At 37.1% G+C, this 21,705-nt stretch overlaps 1 protein-coding gene across 1 annotated transcript in view; it reads left to right on the top strand.

Annotated features, from left to right (window-relative positions):
• IPO11 (importin 11) overlaps window positions 1-21,705 on the top strand; it is a 228,385-nt gene that overhangs the window by 173,928 nt on the left and 32,752 nt on the right. Inside the window, exon 29 of the mRNA XM_072416367.1 lies at window positions 7,392-7,482. Coding sequence (XP_072272468.1) covers window positions 7,392-7,482 — 91 coding nt within the window. The remainder of the gene's footprint in view (window positions 1-7,391; window positions 7,483-21,705) is intronic.

The following is a 21,705-nucleotide window of genomic DNA, read 5'->3' as shown; positions in this document are numbered from 1 at the left end:
CAGCATTCATAATAGATTGTAGAGGAGAGAGTCGGGTTAGTGGAATACCAGCGAGAAGAATGTTACAGTAGTCCAGACGAGAGATGATAAGAGCATGTACAAGGAGTTTGGTGGTCTCAGGGGACAGGTAGGGGCGGATTTTGGAGATGTTGCGTAGGTGAAAGTGACGGGACCCAGAAATGTTCTGAATATGGGGGGTAAATGAGAGGGCCGAGTCAAAGGTGACACCAAGGCAACGTGCCTGAGGGGAGGGCCGAATAACAGTATTGTTAACAGTTAGATATATGTCAGGGGGGGATTTGGAATTTGAGGGGGGGAAGATGATGAGTTCACTTTAAAAAAAATGTAAAAAATTACCTAATATTGAAAATGTGATGAAAATAATTTTCATACCGAGATTCTATTTCTAATGGCATTTTCAGTTGAAAAGAAAAATCTAGTTTTTATACTCAGGTGTATGAGCTCAGGCTGATATACTCAAAAGATCTCCAGCAGTGTCCCCTACATATTTAGGCTTCTGCTTTGCAGCTACCACTCCGAGGGGCAGTATTTTTGTTTCCCCTGCTAAACAGCATCTCCTGCATTGTTTATTAACATAGAACATAGCTTTCAAAATAGTCCTCAAATGAAACACTAAACAGATATAAGACTAGATTCATGGCTTTTTACACAAGCCATGGGACAATAATTTGCAAATTCCATTAAGACGTGCCAATGACAAACTTTAAAATAATATCTCCTTGGCAGTACAGAATTATGTCAAAATGCCCCAACTTACTTTAATGAGCAGCACAGTGGTTGGCTTGGTCACTTTTTCAGCACAAGGTCTTGGGTTTGATTTTCGGACAGGAGTTTGTATGGTCTCTCTGTGTTTGCATGGGTTTCCCCTGGGCAGTCCAGGTTCTTTCCCACATGCCAAAAACATGCAGTTAGGTAAATTGCCCTTCCTCTAAAAACTCTCCTTGGACTTTGGTAATGACATATGATCATGGTAGGAATATTAATTAGTAGGCCCCTTCGAGGGATAGTTGGTGATATGACTATGGACTTTGTATAGTGCTTTGTAATATGGAAATAGGAATGATACTTAAATTGTAACTTTAGGTTTTTTATATTTTAAAAAAAACTCCTTACCGTGGAGCGCATGCCAGGGTTAAATACCCAGCAATCCTGCATTGCAAGTGAAGATGGTGTGGGCCCATCAACAACCCTTAAGTCAAATGGAAGAGGACCTGTGATGCCCAGGCATAAGGAATAGTAATTTTGCGGTTACCATCCTTGCTAGAACTTCACTGTAAAGGTTGTTTCTTTGTTTGACTTTAAAAGTCACATTGGCTAAGTACATTAATATATCCATTGTCGTGTCTAAATTTGGACAAAACTCATAGGGCTGATGTTATTCTTACATTTATTTAAATTTTCTCTACCCTCAGAAGGGCTTATGTTTTATGGAGCACATTAAAAAAATTGTAATTGACAGCAGTTTAGGATTCGCTTTCTTTAGTGTATATATGCATAATGTTCCTTGTTGCTGAGTGCTGCACTTTCCGCTAACAACCTCCACGTGGATTAAATCTGACGCACAGAGAAATATGCAGCTTTCCTGCATCCAAACGCAAATGAGTACTTAGAAAACTAAACTATTCTCAAGTTTAAGTATAGAAATCTAAATCCACTAAAGGCAAAGAATTAGGATTAAAGGATTTAAAATTATACCAAAAGAAATCATAGGGAAATAGCAAGGGCAATATTGCTAAACTTTAGAGTTCTTCTATTAGCAGCATTGTGAAACCTTCAGTCTGTGATTGAGGTAAGTGAATATACTTTTATGCCCAATTGAAGTTACAGTCAAAAGATCTGCAGTCAGACTTTGTACCTTCATCAAGAAGAACTTAACCTCCTCTTTACTTTTACAGCCGCTATGCAGGATATCTAAATATACCTATACAATCTAATGGGCACCTGAGTTCAACCTAGACTTCTCCACTTCTCTACAAATTTGCATAAGGTTGAATATGTTGAAGGGCACATGACCAGTACTCGGCTCTGCTAGCACAGAGCATTGGAAAGAGGAATACAGGCAGACATTTCACTATGTGGAAAATATATTTAAAAGTTTTTCTTTAACAGTTCAGTGCCTCTCATTCACATCTGTAGCTACAGGCATTGTGGGAGAATTCAATCTTCAAAGTTCTAAACAGAAGCTAATAAATCTTAGTTTTCACTCAATTATTTTCTGTTGCTGCAGATCTTGGCATCCTAGCAGCAGTCAAAAGCAATATTTTTAACATGGGGGAACCCTTGAAATAACTTTCAGGTTGTTAGGGAACCCCTCCTATAATAAATAAATCCACAGCTGGTGAAAGTATTCCTCTTACATTGCTGGTCATTGGGAAGAATGTCACTCTTACAGATAGCCAAATAGATCATTGGTGTCACTTACACTGACCTGAGAGGCTCAAACTGCTCCTTGTTTAAGGAACCCCTAGCACAAGTACAAGTAAATTCCTTTTTCACATTACACTATTACAATTGCACATATCATATAGAAAAAGCCACAATCACTATTCTTGAGTTTTATGGGTCAAGAGATAACAATATGGGCCTGATTTATAAAGCTCTACAAAACTGGTGAAGATAGACTTTCATGGGAGAACCTGGGTGATCAAACAAACCTGTCTGCAATAGTTAATACATAAAGAATATGGAAAAGGAAACCAAGGGGGTGTAGGGTCCTTCTCCCAGTGTATAGGTAACTGAGCATTGTGTTTGCCTAGCTTGTTTTATGATAGGTCCCTAACATACAGCATTTTACAAAGATCCATTTTTTTAAATGTATCTAGCTCATCCAGACACTATGATATATTTTGAAGTCTCAGACTTTTAGTATTTTAGGCTCAGACATGTTTTAGGATGTTTTAGGAGGGGTATAAGAGACTTGGTTATGGGCATAGAGGTATTGTGAAATAGGAGTAAAATAAACATTGGACATGTCATGGTGGCAATGTTTGCTATTTAGTTGATAATTTGCTCCCCATACAGTTTTATAAGCTGAAACATCTACTAAATATGAGAATGTGCCCAGAGCTTGTCTCTAATAGAGCTGGAAAGCACTAGGGTTCTATTTACTTGGGCTCACTCTGAGTTCATTCTTGATATATTGGCATAAACAGATGTATGGATAAAGCATAGTTTTAGATTGGTCTGTGGAAAGAATGCAAGATGGTTCCTCAATAGCCAAATGGCCATGTGGATTATCAGAATAGTTCAATACAATAAAGGAATGGTTTGTTTTAAGGCGCTTTTACTGCTTGTTAAAAACATGTAAATAATTTATCGTTCATAGTCTGGACACTGGTGCACTTTGAAGCAAGCTCACTCAGGGCAAATAAACATGCTTGAAATAACCCATGGCTCTCTGCACTTAAATCGGACAATGTCGATCTTCCAGAGCCAGAATCTGACATACCCATACTTGTGTGTTTGTTTTTAAGGATGATATCACCTCTTTAAATTTTTTTAGTCCACGAATCAGCAACTGATCACTTTGAACAATACATTTTTTTGTAAAATAATGCCTAATATTTTGCTCCTTTAATAAACTGAACAGCTCAGATCTGATGGCTATAGGCACACTCATACAAAGGTATGTTTTAATGATCTTCCCTTCTCTGTAGTTTTTAATGTCTTCCTTCTCTGAGCTTCTTGATTAGCTTGTCATTTATGCTTGTAAAGGGACCTTGACCTATTCTGCTGGTAATTGGCAAGCAGTGCAAGAAATGAAATGTACATGTGTGTAGATTAACATATGAAACCTGGTGAAAAAAGTTTAGATTCCCTTGTTAAGAAAAACATTGGAATTATTTGTACGCTTGATGTAAACCTTTTTCTATCGCATGTCACACAGCTGTTTAGCTTAAGGCACTTTTATTGCTTAATGCATACAAACGCAGGTGCATTGTGGGTAGGACTTTAAGCTTCTCATGAAAATTAAATGGATTTTCTGAAACTTCTGCCCTGTAATGAAGGTATGCCAAGGACTACAATGTATGGGGAAGATGATTTTTTTGACGTGTGGGCAAGGTGGAAAATCAAATTCAGGCAAAAGCTAGTTTGAAGTATAGCTGCAGTCTTATCCTAGAATAATGAGCTTTTTGAATGTACTATAAGCAAAGAAGGAGGGACAGTGATATGGATTTGTGGGTAACTATAGAGTTTTGTTTTTAAGCAGTATAAGGTTAGCTGTTCATTCTCTTACAGCTGAACACTATGAAACAGCAGATTTCACAGTTTAAAATCATATAAATGAACACTGTTACCTGCCAAAGAATTAAAATCCTTAGATACAGACTTCAGTGTATTTCCTGGCTTTGCCCAGAAAGAAGAGAGCCAGAGTTATGAAATACATTTTTTCAGCATATTCCCCCCTGAGACTGATACACTTGGTACAGCGTAGTTGCAGCTTTTCTAGGCCGTTCAAATAAAAGTCCTTTTGGTTGGGCCGCAAACCAGCTCTCAGCAGTATCTTTGACATCAGAAATGTTCTCAAAACGTCTTCAAATTCAGGAACAGATATTAGTTCAAAGGGGCCAGGTCAGGTGAGTAGGGGGGGGGGGGGGGGGGGGCCCAATTGGAAACCCAGGTTGTTCAATTTGGCAGCCACAACATTAGACGTGTGCGCAGGTGCATTGTCCTGCAAAAAAAAGGATCCCTTTGGTCAACTTTCCACGGTGTTTCGTCTTAATTGCCTTCTTCAGCTGGTCCAGGAGGTTAGCATTATACTGTCTGGTACTAGAGCCCTGAGGTAGGTAGTCCACCAACAGAATACTGCCTTTGTCCCAGAAAACGGGCACCATGACTTTTTTGGCCGATTTCTGTGTTTGAAACTTCTTCGGTCTTGGGGACCCGCTGTGGCGCCATGCCTTTGACTGTTCCTTGGTTTAAGGATCGCAGATGTGGAGCCAGGTTTCATCCTCAGTCACTAACCTAGCCAAAACGTTGTGTGCAGCTTCAAAATAGGCCAAAACGGCTTTGGATGCTTCAATTCGTTCCTTCTTCTGATCACTGTTCAAACATTTCGGCACCATTTCGCTGAAAGCTTGCACATGCCTAGGATAGTGACGATAACAAACCCAACATGCTGCCGTGAGATGTCAAATATCTGGGCTATCTTTTTTGCGGATATTCGCCGGTCCTCAATATTCAGCTCATGGACAGCATCGCAGGTTGCCGGGTCAGTTGAGGTTGGGGGCGCCCACTGTGGGGCTCATCTTCAACGGTGAAATTCCCAGTCCTAAAACGAGATATCCAGGTTTTGACAGTGCTGTAGGAAGGACACTTCTCCCCCAGTGTTTGTGACATCTCAGTGTGAATGTCCTTTGCTGACTTTCCCTGGAGAAACAATAACTTTGACTTGTGCTTCTGCCATCACAGCTTCTCACTAAAAAGAAAAAACAGTTTTAAGAATTGCAAATACCTGATATTTGCACAGTTACATGTTAAGATATTAGGCTGTCATTTGCCCCCACCACTCTTTTTTTTATTTCATCTGGAAGAGGGCAAAGCCAGGAACTTCTCAGCACCCCCTCGGTAATTAAGCAATGCATCCTAGTCTGGGACTTGTCACCAACCTTTGAATGCACATAAAAGAAGAAGTAGCACACTGGTTTCCTATGCTTTTTCTACCTGTAGACATGCCCCTCTAAATAACAGGGCCCCATTTGGCTCAGAGTGCGATCCTTCCTAAAGCTATTTACTGGCATTAGACAAAATTCATTTTAAATGAACGGCTAAGTGATTGCATACATGCGGTAATGATACAATCACTTGAAGATATGATTGGTAAGAGATTGGGAAGTAACTACATCATTTCCTTTCCCACACAAGCACATGCGTCCTTAAGTGTTCAAAAGTTTGCCAAATGTACACAGACAAGTAATAGGAAGAACAAATCTGCCCAGATGGTTGTTCATTTTAACCAACAATTCTCATTTGTCATGAGTACTATCATGTAAGGGTTACATTTTTTTATTGACCAATTAAAACAGGAAGCTGATGATTAGGCTCACTTGCCCTTTTCTGGTGCATACAAACATCATACGATCTGTAAACATAAAAGATAAGAGTTTAAGTACCAAATAAATATTTGTAAATTGTGTGCACTAAATATTTTAGGTATGTGACATAATTAGAAAGTTTTACAGCTTACCACTTTACAATTAGTCCTTGGTAATAACCCTAAATTATTCTACCCTGTTTAAATATACATTTTAACTTTTTTAAATAGTTTTCATGAGGTCTTCTGTGGTTTAGTTACCCCAAGTTCCTCCTGTTTCTCCAGACAAAACACATTAGGTATATGTTGTTTACCATGCCATAAAAGCCAAGATTGTTAAATATAAATTATCCTCCTGAATCCTTCTTTAGTGGTCCTGTGAGGAGTTTAGGAAGGGGGGGGGCCTAAGAAGGGAGTGTAGGCTCTGCAATGTTCGTTCATAGTGGCCCTTGCCTAACAGACTCTGAAACAGACTCTGAAATAAATTCTGTTATTGGTTACAGAAAATTATCACAGTTAATTGTGGCAGTAAGGATCGTTAAAATAGTCAACTAAAGATCCGTCAATAAAACAGTCAATTAAAGTCAACTAAAAACAAAACCGCTTCTTCGTCATCTATACATAACACCACATCTTGGAGTTGATGAGTTCACTCAGCACACTTATTTGCCCCTGAGGACTTCATTATGATCATTTTACAACTGCTTCTGGTAATAATTTGCATTATTTCTATAGACTGGGGTATAAATTATTATATTTTGTTATTCAGTAATACAGCAAGCTTTTTATTGAGTACTTATTAGGCTTTTCGATACCAACAATAATTAGCACGTGCTAAACCATTTGCGGGTCTTTGTGGGCTTTTTTTTGTGTTCAAGATGTCAATATGTGGCTTGTAAGTATTTTATTATTCTGGAGCAGCTGGAATAATACACATTCTTGGTTAAATAATATTATGTTGACCTTTCGAGTTGGCATTTTTTGTGGTATATTGCTATATGGAAATGCTTGTCAGCAGTGAATTTCTGTCTTGTAGAATAGCTCAATACATCATTTGATGTAGGTATTTATTTCTGTTTCTTGAATAACAGTGACCATCTAAAAGATTTATTAGGCAAAGCTTTACTGCCTCTGTTTTTTTATAAAATAAACCATGATAATCCTTGTATGTTTGTTTTGTGATGTTCCCAGTTTAGTGCTACAGAATACAGTGGTACAATAAAAAATTGTAATGATGATAATAAACAGAAAATTACTAAATGCATACAGTAATGATATGATATATCAAAAAATATGATTTTGGCTGCAAAGACTAATCGGATTCCTATCTTTCTAGTTGCCTGGTAATGTTACATACAGAGCCTCAGGACATTCAGGTGAAAGAAGATGATGAACCCCCTACTGAGCAAGATAAGAGGAAAAGAATAGTAAGTGGCAGAACACAATGTGGGAAATCCACACAACAATATTCCGAAAAAAAAGTGTGCTTCTTTTATGCAAGGAAACACACTTGTGTAGATATGTAGAAATATCATAAAAAGTTCATTGCAGTCATTAACCAGCATTCTCTAAATGAGTGGACCTGAAGGGAGTTTATGCCAAAAATATGGGAGTACCATTATACTCTAACATTGCTACTGTAATTGAACAAACAACTCACCAAAACTACCGAGGCTGTTCTAAATCTGCTCGTTTCCTACTCTTTCCTAATCTTTTTTTAGCTTGTTTGCTTGCAGGTCCTACAACATGACATGAAGTATCTATTTTATCCTTCTGGAAATATATTTTTCAACTAACTTCACCAATATTTTCCTTTAAAATGTTGCACAAAAGAGTTTTCTTTAGCTTCATAAAATATTTTAGGTATGTGTTTGGAGGAACACCATTATTGCTTTGTTTTGCTTAGAATATCTTGCTGTACTTCCTGTTCTGGTAATAAACATGTCAGTGTGGCAGGAAAGGAAGGAGATAATATGATAGGATTAACATCAATAAAAATATTTCATGAAGGGCCTGATTTCCCCAACTTTTAAATTGCCATATTATCTCAAAAGCGTGATTTTCCATTTTACCTGTCATACACATATATTGAAATTATTGAAATTGAGTTCACAAAATTATGAAATCAATTATTTTCTATTTACATGGCACAATGTCAATTGAATGTTTTTTTTTTAACTAGTTATCAGTCAACTCAGATCAAATAAGTTGATGGTGCATCAAAAACATGTATTTAAACAATAAGGATCCATTGTATATTAAAAAATAAAACTAAAAATCGCATAGTTTATGCCCGGCATATATAGTAATGGTGATGCTGGAACAGCAAGTAAGGTGAAATGGGGCTACAGACAACAGAAACAAAAAGAAATAAAATGACCCTGATAAAGGTGTTCTAGTGATTGTAACAGCTCTCTGCTCTCTGCCCTATCCATATTAGAAAAAAATTGGCTATAGATATGCTTTTAACCCATCAAATGGTTTCAAATAATAAGCATAGGTTTGCTGAGTAATGAAAATATATCCTGAGACATTTAGGAAACAATAATATATATTCATTTTATCATGAACAGCCTATCAAAGTTTGCAGCTTCTATTTGAGGGATTGTTAATCTTATTGGTTGACCCATATTTTTATATCCGTGAAGGTTGACGTCTGATGCCGCACAATGATGAATAATGTGTGGTTGACCATCCACATCTATGTCTGCATGGTTATCATAGGACCTGTAGCTGTCAGTCATTGCTCATTCTTCAGTCAGCTTATCTTGTCATGCTAATTCAGGGATTTAACTGCTTAAACATTTTTTAGTTTATTTGCTTACTCTTCTGAAATAGTGCCAAGCTCCCCGGAGTAAGTCGTATTAAATCAAGCAAAGATGAAATTTGCGTCTCTGCTAGAATCGTTCCCCTACATACCTATTTTCTGACGTCAGTCACTATCTTCAGCCGAGTAGCAGCACATAGGGCCTTACAGTCACTGCAATCAAGAATCCAGCTGTAGAACGAAAGCTCTGCAATTACACACGCTGAAGTTTATTAATCATTACTTTCTGACTTCATCTTCTCCGTGTTAATTAGACCAAGTTCCAGAAAGCTACTGTAGGTTTTTTAAGTAAGACGCCGCTGAGACATTTGTACTGTACACAGCAATTGTGCAATTCTTGCTGTTTGTGGGATGCACTCGTCATTCAGCTGAGTGAATGTGTAGGCAGACATTAAACCTATTAGCTAACCACTTAATTATCACAAATGTGAAAATGGATAGTTTTTAATGACTTTGCTGTTTAATATTTGCAAAGCATTAAGAAGGAACAAAATGCCTCCTGCACTTTCCTGGCTTTGAGCTATGTTTCTAAACTAGCACAGCCATAACCATATTGGACGTCATAATAGCTTTAAACTATATACCGCTGTTTATGTTGGATGAGGTTAAATATGATCTGACAATCAGCTGCTCGTGGAGCCCACATTGTCCTGTGGCTTGTTTCTCACATGTCCACAGAACACTGAGAATTAAATGGATTACTAGCTGATTGTGGAAAATTTCAGTCTATATTAAGTACATATTTGTTGCTAAATAGCTCTTTCTGGGTGCCTGTACCATTGTTTGTCATAAAGGACCTGAAATGCTTTGTAACATGCAGATCCTTGGATGTTAGGTCATCATTCATTTATAAATTTACACAAGCATTATGTCTTGTTAGTGCTGCATGTTTTAAAAATATACCTACACTGCTTGTACAAAACAAAAAAGGCATGCACTCTAATATTTTTTGGACCACTGTTAACTTTGATTACGGTACACATTTGCTCTGGTATTGCTTCAATACCCTAATGCAGTCTCACAACGAAAATTACAGACCACTGCACAAAGTGTTCTCCAGCACATTCCAAAGATTCTCAATAAGGATAAACTGGTGGTGGCCAATCCATGTGTAAAAATGATCTCATGCTCCCTGATCCACTCTTGTACAATTTGAGACTGATTTAAATTCAGCCACTGTCATCTATAATCCATTGTTGGATTATTCTGTTTATCCAGGTAGTCAGCTGACCACATTTTTTGGCCACAGACATTGCTAAATTTAGACCTGACCAAATGAAATAACTGCAGATAATACCACTTTAAATGCAGATTCAGGGACTTTTTTTGTCCAGACATCAAGCTGTACGAGTACAATGGTACCAGGCAAACAGTGAGGTATATCAGACAAGTGAACAGTTAGTTCCTGAAGATATTTATAAAACCAGGACAAACGGCTGTGTAATAGCTAGATAACAGGAACAGGGAATCTCCAAAATGGCAGGTCCTCCTGTTCTTGTTTTTCATTGGTCAGTACCCTACCTAAAATGTCAAAGGGAAATCAACCGGTAAATTGGCGAATAATCCCAAAGCATGTTGAGGTGCTTAAGGTGGTGGTAGGGTGCTCTGGCCTATTTTCTTTGATCCCACAGAAAAGCTACAATACAACAAATAGAACAAATATTGTTTACCAGGGAAGAGATGTTGGCACAGGCTTTAAGAATCTGCTGTATTTAGGCTCCTGTGTATTTTAGGGGTATCACAGAGGACAGAAAATATCTCAGTGGTAATATAGAGCCTCTAATAACTAAGTTAAAAAAAAAAGTGAGGGCCAAGGACAGTAAGGCTGTGGAGGAAAGATCATGAACATGTCTCCATCCAGGAAATAAGCGAGGGCTGTCTGACATACTGAAGCCTCTAATACACACTTTGAAAGGCAAGATATTCAAATACAGGAGTGGAGCATCTACAAGCCTGCAAGACTTAAGGCACTTGCTGCTGGAGTTTAGCTGTAACAAATGCATAAATACAGCACTAATCGCCCCTAATACCATAAAGTAAAAATAAAAGTAGCCTTCTTTAACAAAAACATTCAACAGCAAACAATATTTGCAGCTACAAGGCTATTATTTGCAGTATAGAGTTTTGTTTGATTGCTTAGTGTAGTATGTGCAATTTGTTAAGTATAGGAATATCCAGCAAATTAACATCTGACCCAAGTTTTAATTTCTCCTCATTTGGGTAAGATAGGCTTTATTTTGGCTAAAGTTGCATATTTTGGCTGTAGAAGAAGAGACCCTATAATGCCAGCCAGTTGTAATCTGTAAACAGAGAAGCCATTTTGTTCAAACCTGGCTGATGGGCAAGGAGGCAATGACCATTTATGTGCCACATTGTGCCCTATGAAGGTTACCAGGGTCTGGGCATGGTCAGTGGATGGTAGATATCCTTCATTTTCTGGGTGATGTATGGCCATTTCTGGTCATCTATTAGCACTGTGCAGATTGATTATTTAGAAATAAAATGCTGAATGTGTCCACAGGACTTGTACTGATGTGATTGAGATTTATTGTTATGGGTTGTTATCGGTGAATGTATGTTAGCAACCCCTGATGGCTTCAAATTACCAATCACGTTAACTTCTTTCCCCTCTTTGTAATCTGCATCTTGCCACTTGGGGTCTCTTACATATAAGCTGTTAATTAAGTGAATGTGTCATAAAGCATTTACTCAGTAATTAAATGCCATTACGGGAACTCACACTGAGAAGGAGAGAAACACTTATAAGAGTTCTGTGTCTTTCCTGCTGATAATGGCGCCCTAATTAAAGTAAATTACAATTAAATCATAAGTTAGGCCTGATCATTGTAAAATATGTCAACTTTTATTTCTTCCTAATAATAGTGCTTGTCAATCTCTGAGTGACGTTTTGACTTGTGAAATGTAATGAGAACTTCGAAGTAGCTTTTCAGTGCTGATTTCATATGGGAACTGCATTTTTATTTCCCCTCCCATTTTCAGCGTGCTTTGATTTTTGTCACCGTCAAGCTTCAGTGGAGTGGTACAAAGGAAAGATCAAAATGTATAGGATTGTCAAGCAAACTTTTATTCTGCAGAAGTCGCATTTCATACTTCTAGCCATTCTTCACAAAGTGGGAAAAATGTCTTTTATATTTAAAGTATACATTTCTGTCCTCCATATTTATTATCGTTTTGCACCAACTTTTTTGTTGTTGGCTGTAAAATGTACAAAAGCAACACTACTGTTGGAATAGATGTTGTGATCTCTTCTTTAAAGCTAGGTACACACTTGCAATAATTATCGTTAGAAAACGAACGACTTACGATTATGCACGATTATTTTGAACGATCTTATTGTGCACAATTCTGTACATGTTATAACAAATACGATCGTTCAAATATAATCCACCAATAGTGTACACACACTAGATACGATCACTTTAACGATGCAGGAAGTGACATGTAAAGGAGAAAGTGTACTGCAGAAACATCCACGATCACTGGACGACGTACACACAATAGATAGTGAACAACTGTCGCTCAATCAGATCCGACGGAACGGTCATTCGTTTCCAGCGACAATCCCCATTCGTCAGCGTCATTGGTCAGTCATTATGCACTTTTTTGTTAACGATTATCGGGTGATCGGTTGTTAGTCATTTGTTTTCAACGATAATTATTGCAAGTGTGTACGCAGCTTAACTCTAGGTGATAGAAAAATTTACTGAAGGCAATCCTTAAATTGCTTAAAGGGAATCTGTCACCTCTTTAAAAAAATAAATGCTACTTTTCAAGCAGACAGGGCCCAGAAGCCTTTACCAGTGTTAAGGTTTAGCACCCTCCCCATCAGACAGGGAGGTAAAAAACATCTACTTTTTAGGAGTGATTTTGCTTTATTTTGAGATGGGGTCTCTTTCTTTTGGAAAAATTACTGTACTTTAGATTATTGTAAAAAAATGCAGCAATCCAATCATAGGCATGCATGATTTTGAACTGCATTGTGCTTCATGTGAATCCAATAAATACACTGCTCTGTATTTTTATATTACAGAATTAGATTTGGGTGCATTCAGAAGATGAAAATATCAGCATCTAAGGGATTTAATAGTTGTAGAAATGTTTATGTCCTGGGGTCATTTTTCTCACCTTCACAGCTAATACGCAGCCTTCCATCCTCTGAAATTTAGATTGATCATCTTACATGACTTGTGGTGAGAAGTGCTAAATTAAGAAGTAGGGGGCCAGTAAGACGTATATAATGCCTCCCAGCTAATCGCTACTCAAATGCAGGCATATACATTTCACTTTAATGTGCACACACACCCCATCAGAATCAGTGATTTGAAGCTGAATACTAGATAGGTATAAAATACAAAAAACAAATGCATTTCAGTTATTACTAATACATAACCACATTTGTTTTTTTTCATGTGTATACAATGTGTGTACAGTGTATACTTTTATACTGTCAGCTTCAAACTCCTGCATTCCCTGTATAGCATAACAGAATAGCAGAGGAAGAATCGTTACAAGGAGACCATCAGTTCATGTTGTGGTAAGAAGCATAATAATAGAATTAGAATGCAGAGTTACAGAATAATTAAATTAAAAAGTGTGTTGTTTTTACTCTTACTGTCCAGCAACATGCTGGGGGACTTCCATTAAGGCCAGGAAATGTATTGTTTATTGCCCAAATTGGGCCTCTTTGATAAGAATCTGGGCATGCTTTTCCTGGACATCTGCAATTGTAACCAGCACTATTGTTTATGTATTATGAGACTGAATCAAGAATACATTTGATCACTTGCCAAAAGAACCCTTCTCTGTGTTAGCCACATGTGCTCCCCCACTTGCACCTCTAATTTTTTTCCCCTGTACCCCCCTGTTCCAGAGTAATAGGGGTTCAAAGCAGGGCAGGGTAAGGGGTAGTATAGTATGATAGTTCTAGTTTTGTGACAGATGGTAAAAAATTTAGGGGTCACACCTCCTGGCCATGTAAGTGGCCCCGGGGGCTCCATAAATTGTTTAATTTCAGGCTTCTAGACACGCTTACTTTTAAAACAGCAACCCTGATGTTCAATAGTTTTGACCCCCACATTTTGAAAGTTGATAAAGGGGAGATGAAATTTAGGGTATTACTAGCTATGAGGTTCCCCTGTGTACTCTGAAAATTTCAAGTCGGTACGACATACTGTTTAGGAGATATTAGGGTTTGTACACTTTCCTGCCTGCTGATGATGTCATTATACACGCCCGGTTGTGCACGAACCACCCCGTAGATTTATTTCACAGGTAGATTTATTTGATAGAACACGATCCTGGACTAGCCATGAGAAAAGCTTTATGCTTTTTCATGTTTTTAAAAGTTTTAACGTTGTACTTTAAATTCTTTTTTATATATTTTCAATAAAAGTAAAATAAATTTGATGTAACATTTGTATTTACGGGTAATTAAAGGAAGTTGTTCCTCTAATTCCTGTCAGTTTGGCTAATTGCTTTCCTGCTGGCTTGGTTTATTGGCACTGCTATAGTTTAGTTCCAATAGAAGTCAGTACGGTTAACAGAAATGCTCATTACTGTCTATCATATTGAAAAATCAGTGTCAGAGAGGTGAGTGCTATATATCCCAAAGATGTGTATAGGTGTCTTACTGACATTGTACAACTATACCTTAAATACCTTTTAGAAAATACTTGTACTTTCTAAACTTGTAAGCAATGGGGAGCTTCTGGTGAATCAGTAGGTCAAAATTTGTTCCTCTAGGACATAACATTGATCTTTGGTAGATTCCCATAAACTGAAAATAGCACTGTTTAAGCACTGGCCACCTATATTATATACTTTAGCTCTTGGAAGCAGGATCCATGCAACAGAAATTGCCAGGGCTAAGCTTTATGAACAATTTGGTTGTAGTATACAATACACCAAGTTTTTACCTGACAATACAGCTAACTTGCTTTGACTTAATTATAAATCTAGAATTCAAACTGTGGCCATCACTGCTAACATTTAAAACAGAATATTTTATTTGGGAAAAAGGGTCAGATGAGTCTGAAAGTCATTATAGATATTAGATGATGGTTGGGCATGTGCAAATGATCTGAACTCTTAAATTTGTTTTGTGGATTTGTACTGATTTTTAGATTTTCTCCTATAGACCGTAGTAAATTTAGTAAGAATTGGTATACATGAGCTCAAAAATTTATTCTTTTTATATGAAAATCCTGACCTTTTTGTGACCCTCAAGAACTGGAGTTGGACGCCCTTGGCCCAAGTTGTGGACTCTCCAAGCAAATTAGCAATAAATTAGACCGAATTTACATTTTGATGGCTTTCATCATAAGTTAATACTGATAGAGGAAGAAAGACTAGCCTAGTTTTCATCTGCTGGCCATTGGATGTAATCGTACAAGATTGTTCTTCATAGCAGTCAAGTGTTCTTGCAGTTAACAGCCTGACAGTTCAAAGGAATCTTTTCGATATGTTTGAGCTATCAAGTTTAGGTTATTTAAATGTTAATTAGCTTTAGACAGATAGCATCATCTAGGATCTACCTAATCTCACAGAGAAGGATTTAGTAAGTAGAAAGTTTAACGTTCTGACATGAATGCAAATACATTAATTCTACCAGGTTTGAGTTGTTCAAACAACAAAGGCAATCAACATTGTTTTTGTTATATTTTGTACATACAGCACATTGGGACACCTTTTTATGACCATTTATATGGTAAAAAACAAGTTGCTAGTGTTATATTTGAGACAAGATGGCACTTAAATCACATGCATGCTTAGTAAGCCCAAACTTCCAGGATCAGGTTTGTATATGCCCCTCTGTGAGTATATATGTTTGGTATCACAGGTGGACAGTACCATGTTTGACGTTTCACACTGAAACATTGAAAAGACAGAGAAACAAAGCTTACCTAAACCCGAAGAAAAAACGGTAAAATATTGATCTACAGTCCTTAAACTGCTGTATTAGTTCATTTTCTTTAACATGGAGACAGTAGTTCTGTAGTCCTCACCGGTAGCTAAGAACAAGATGGGTAAGAATGCAGCACAGGAGTTTATCAGAAGGATTCTTTTGCAATCAAAAGGTAATATAATTCACTTTTCCAAAAGGTATAACAAAATGCTTTTTAACAGTATAAAAAATTGGCCAAAATAAGAGAGAATAAATACTATTTAGGTCATGGGTTCTTAAAGGTTGTAATCCAAAGACCCAAGAAAACCAAAATGTTGGCAAAGCTAAACAAATAAAGAAAACAATGGCCAAATACATAATCTGGATTCTTTTCAGACATTATATAAGACTAAAAGGGTCACTCTGTGTGACCATCCCAAAATCTGTTAAATAGTGTTTTTCTTTTTTATTGTCATCATATAAAAACCTTTACACCTACATTTACAAGAAAACATACACTTACTTTAGGAAACCCCACTTAAAGCTAAGCATCTTAAAATGAATTTCCTGCCAAATTTTAATGCTTGCACTGGGATTTGAACCCTAACAAACACTGGTAGGTGTAAATGCCATCTTTTGGCTTCCACATGACCTCATAAAATGAAGGAGTACATGACCCATAATAAAAACTGGACTCTATTATTCACTCAGGTTGACATGTTTTTCGATGTCATCTAACAGGAGCACAACAGCGTAAATATTCTTGACTGGCATGTAAGACTCCAGCAATGGAGAATACGAGCTTGTAACTTGCCCTTTTTCACAGCTTCATTTTCTCCCAGGGCTTGCCCGCTCACTAAGAATTGTTCATCAGGGCTCCTTTTTCCTAGTAATGAAATTCAGTCTTGTAAGCAACTTTCCTCGCAGCACAATGCTCTGTGGATGCTCTCGGTACTTTGGATGTAAACTGTTATTTGGTAAGCTGTCAGATCATATTGTATATTGTCTAGGCACTCGCTCCAAATGCACTGCCTTTTACATTTTGGTGTTTGTGCAGATGTCGAGAGGATTGAAACAATAGAAATGACATTCATTTAGATTCCGGAACAGCACCCGGATTTTTTTTTTGTACTTAAAATATACTGCTTTGGCAGGCCACTGAAGATGAATACATTTTTGGATGTAATAAATCTGTTACCAGGCAGTAAGTTCTGAATAAAAGATGTTTGTATTCATATACATTGAGGCATTTTGAGTTAAAATATTTACAATATAAATCCATCCAGAATCATGATGGTAGCACATATATTGTTCAATTTGTATATGAAGTGTTGCATTCCACAAAGAACCACATCTCCTGTATTAACTTTTTATAACCAGTATTCAAAAGGATTCCTAAAATGTTTGTAAACTCAAATTATAAACCCCTTTCATTTGGTGTTCCTTGGTCTATTAAAGCAGGGGTCCCCAACTGGGCTGTGCTAAACCAGGCTGCAGTGACCTTAGTTGGCTGCAGCAGTCTTCACTATTTCTGGCTTGTGTAATTGGCTAAATAAAATGTCTGGAAAGAGGACACAGATACATCCTGTCATGGTAAGTACTGCTGCAGCCAAAAAGGTCGACCATGGCCCAGTTCTTACTGCCCATCCCTGGTTCTGGAAAAATGTTGTTGCATAAAACTGATTCATGGTGCAAAAAAGGTTGGGGACCACTGTATTAAAGCATAACTAAACTTAAAATTTAAAAAAAAATGAGAGCAGACAAGCTCTTTGTTGTAGAAGAGCCATCCTTTAAATGTCTCTTGTACTATGTACAGCTTAGCTTACATTCTTGGTATACCTTGGTACCAGAATGAATGAACCCCCATGTGCACAGTTACATCATTCTGGCCTGGCCAATCAAGATGAATAAAACATTTTGTTATATCTGTTCAATAAGTGCCAGTTGATCTTGTAAGTTTACCCTATGCATAGACACTTGCTTTGGATGACAAATGCTCCACCTTCATCATTCTGGGACAAGCCCATGCTTCTGGTGTAAGCTGGGATTGGGGTAGAGCTTGCAGGGAGTATCAGCTAGGGTTAATGTGTGAGCTGTAACACCCAGGAACCCATCAGCGTATTTTGGCTTTTAAAATTCAGTAAATTAAATGAAATCATACCACCTGTACTCAGTTGTGTATTATAGTAGGTTATCTCAAATTTTAGAGGTCTTAACTGGAAAGAGAATGAAAAAAAAAACAAATAAATTAAAGTAGCAATGAAATAGGTCTTCTCTTTAAAAAGCAGCAAGGGTTTCTTTACTTTCTCAAAGGTCAAGTCTTTGTGATATTTTGTAGACAGTGAGAGATGTAAGAACGATGACAGCTCTCGATGGTAATTACTGTGACCTTAAGTGCATTGTACCAAATAAGAAGTACTTGCAGTTAAGGAAAAAGGAAATGGAACAAAATTAAAGGAACAGAGAATGTATTATTATTTAATCTCTAGATCAAATTTAAAGTGATTTGCTCCTTGTTAAACTTTTTAATACTTACTGTACATAGAAATGTGATTAGCAAACAGTATGAAAAATAAGTTGTTTTGTTGCGTCTTTTTATGGTAAGAATTTCAAATTATGTACTTTATTTATAGGTGTATATACATTATACAAGTAATCATCTCCTTTAATAAAGTATGACAGCTGCAGCTTTGTGTTCTGAATCAATATTAAAGAATTGCAAAAAGAATTATTATTAATAGTGAATTGAATTCAGAAATGTAAAATCCGAGTACCATGATGAACATAGTAATGTTAACATACACCATAACAAGTAATTTATGCTGTCATAATTTAGGATTATAAATATCTTGTTACGGTATATTGCCATACATATATCAGTTACATTCTGAAAGTAGTTTTCACCATTTGGTTTATTTACTATAGATAATTTTAAAGAGTGTTTTATTTTTGTCATGTAATTTAGGTCCTTAACCAACAGAAACCAATAGAAATTTCACAAAATTGTTCAGTCCACACAGGGCAACAAGCAAAATCTGCAAATACTCAGTCGGGAACTAAATAAGTCTTAAGGCCATTTGGGAAATTATCTGAAAAACATTGGGTAAAGAAAACTACTTTCTCAACTTTTTATTATGAGGTAACCCTTGAAATACCCTTCAGCTCAAAGTATATTAGCATTATGGTCAGTAGAAAGAATCATTGGTGTCACCTAAACTGACCTCAGAGGCACAAATTGCTCATCGCTCAAGGAACCCCTAGCAACCTCTGGAGGAACCCTGATTGGAAAACACTGTACATGTTTGTGGACATTATAACAGACAAGGTGCCTTAAAACCCAGGGCTAGTATGCAAATAGTGAATGTATTTAGGAAGTCAGCTGTTGGCATCTTTTGCATATCTCAGGACTGCTCAGTTTTAGATAGGAACCAGATAGGCTGCATAATCTGTTCACTAATCATTTCAGTGAACAATTGTATGTTTTCACTGGGTCAGGTGGACAGTGTAGTGTAAACAAAGCCATTTGTGCAAGTTAAATTATAAACTTGGCTTGAGGCCCAGAAGAATATATAAAATTGAGTTCATTGAACAGCTGTGTTGTAGTTACCCAATACATTTTCTATATTCAGTAGTAGTCATCAACAGTGTAAAGTCAAACTTCTTTCCAAATGTGTTATCAGCATATATCAAAATTATTACTCTTTACCCTAAATGTTTTTAAGTTGGGTGGGAACAAACCAAACTCTATAGTAACCACCCAAAAACAGTCAGGTGGTTACTGAAAAGTGCCAGGTGGTCCACCCAGCTACAAGGGGCTGCATGTTATGTGTGGGTTCAAAAGAAAAACAAAAACAATACCACTATTCAATTGACCCTAATATTTAGCTGTTTTAGCTTTTAACAGAACAATATATTCTCTTTGTTTTTGCCTAAAAAACATATGTGAGAGGTAATCTAGCCATTTAAGGATGTTTGGGGCTGCAATAAAAGCACTCCTATATTAAAAAATGAATCATTGGTTTGTATATGCTCTACGATCCCATTTCCCAGCTTACATCTCTTTGGCACTATGGGTCCCTGTAGTCTCTGGTCTTGGTGCTTTTTTAAGCCAGTAAAGGGACATTATTCTAAATAATTTTAAATGGATTATTCATTTTATGGAAAATGTGCTTTCCTGGATATTTCATAATGCAACTTTGTGTACCATTATGCAAGCGATAATAGCATTGATCCCTAACAGTCCAATGTAACCTATCTACAATCTCTGACTGCCCTGAAGTGTGTCTCCAGTCTCTGACCATCTACTGTAACATGTCTATTCCCAGACCTTTTTCTGTAGCATGCCCATAGTCTGTGACCATCTCCTGTTATGTGTCTGCAGTCTCTGACAGCTTTCTGTTCTTAATAGAGCTTTCAAGGCATTGTGGGAGCTGCATTTTTTCCCTTTCATAAGAAATTACTTATTGAGCTGAATAAGCAGCTGACCACAAAAAGAAAGCTGGGAAAATAGGTAAAACATTAAGCTTGCAGCTACAAAATAATATAATTGGAAATATTAGGTTTGCCATTTTAGCATAAGCCTTCGTGGATTGATTTGAATTCATTTTATTTGTATATATGATCAGAACTGTGTTTCCTTTTCCAGTTTAATTGCATGGTTTGTGCCATTACTATGGATTTACTGCTCTTTTATGGCTTATCTGTGAGGCTTGTGGGTAATTCAGTCTCAATGACGCAGACGATATTGACACATCTGATCATTTGAGCCCCCAAGGTTCTGCTTTCTTATGAGTTTCTAAGAAATTCCATAATTTATCCAGCATAATTTCTTGATTAAATGCAGCTATTATTATTACATATTCTAGCTGGAGCTTTGTATTCCAGCATACAGTGCAATTTAAGCAATGTAAAGGTTATCTTATGTAATGCTAAGTACACACTTGTAATTATTGTTGCCTGAACCGATCACTCAGGATGATATCAGGTGGTGGTTTAGGAAAGATGGCTGTGCACACAGTCTACTCACTCCTTTGTTCTGTGGGGTGGACGAACATAGTTTAACAGCAGCAGATGTGATCGTTGGTAGTCCAACACATCAGCATAACATACTTATTGTCATAGGGGGACATTGGCACACTCCACAATTTTACCAGAGACAATCATGACTGATCATTTAGGGTGATGATGACCTTTTTTTTGTATGGACTCCTAAAATAAAATTCCTTTAGGTTAATTGGCTTCCCCTCAAATTGACCTTAGTAAACCTGAAGGCCCTTTGGGAAATTGTCTGAACAAAGTGGGTAAAAAAAAAAACTACTTCCAGCAGCTTTTCTCAACCTTTCTAATGTGGGGGGAACACTTGAAATAACCTTCAGATCTTCAGGAAAACACTCACAGTATATTAGCACAATGTTCAATAGGAAGAATCATTTGTGTCACTTAAACTGACACTAACAAACACGCAGTTAGCTCCCCCCCCCCTTCCAAATTGACCTTAGGCCATGTTAATGACATATGACTATGGTAGGGAAATTAGATTGTGAGTCCCTTTGAGGGACAGCTAGTAACCTGACTGCGGACTTTGTAAAGGGCTGTGTAATATGTCAGCACTATATAAATACTGGATAATAATATCAGTATCAGTACATAAAATTCCCCTTTATCACCATGTGATAACAATGTGATTGTTTTTTGGATTTCCAAAAAAAAAAAAGAAAGTATGAACAATTGGGCAATAATAGTTGTGGATAATTCTGTAGTGATGGAAGATCTGGCGGGAAGAGTAAATCAGGATTATACAATGGATGGTACAAATGTACGGCTGGTCAATAACAAGAACTGCTGCACCCTTATTTTAAAACTAACTTATACTAATTAGGCTTTTCACTTAGGGAAGTGAGCATTTCACTGGTCAATGGC

This window comes from Pyxicephalus adspersus, chromosome 6 (genome assembly GCF_032062135.1).
Source record: "Pyxicephalus adspersus chromosome 6, UCB_Pads_2.0, whole genome shotgun sequence".
Lineage (NCBI taxonomy): Eukaryota > Metazoa > Chordata > Amphibia > Anura > Pyxicephalidae > Pyxicephalus > Pyxicephalus adspersus.
Note: the sequence above shows the minus strand (reverse complement) of the source record. Positions and strands in the feature narration are given on the sequence as shown.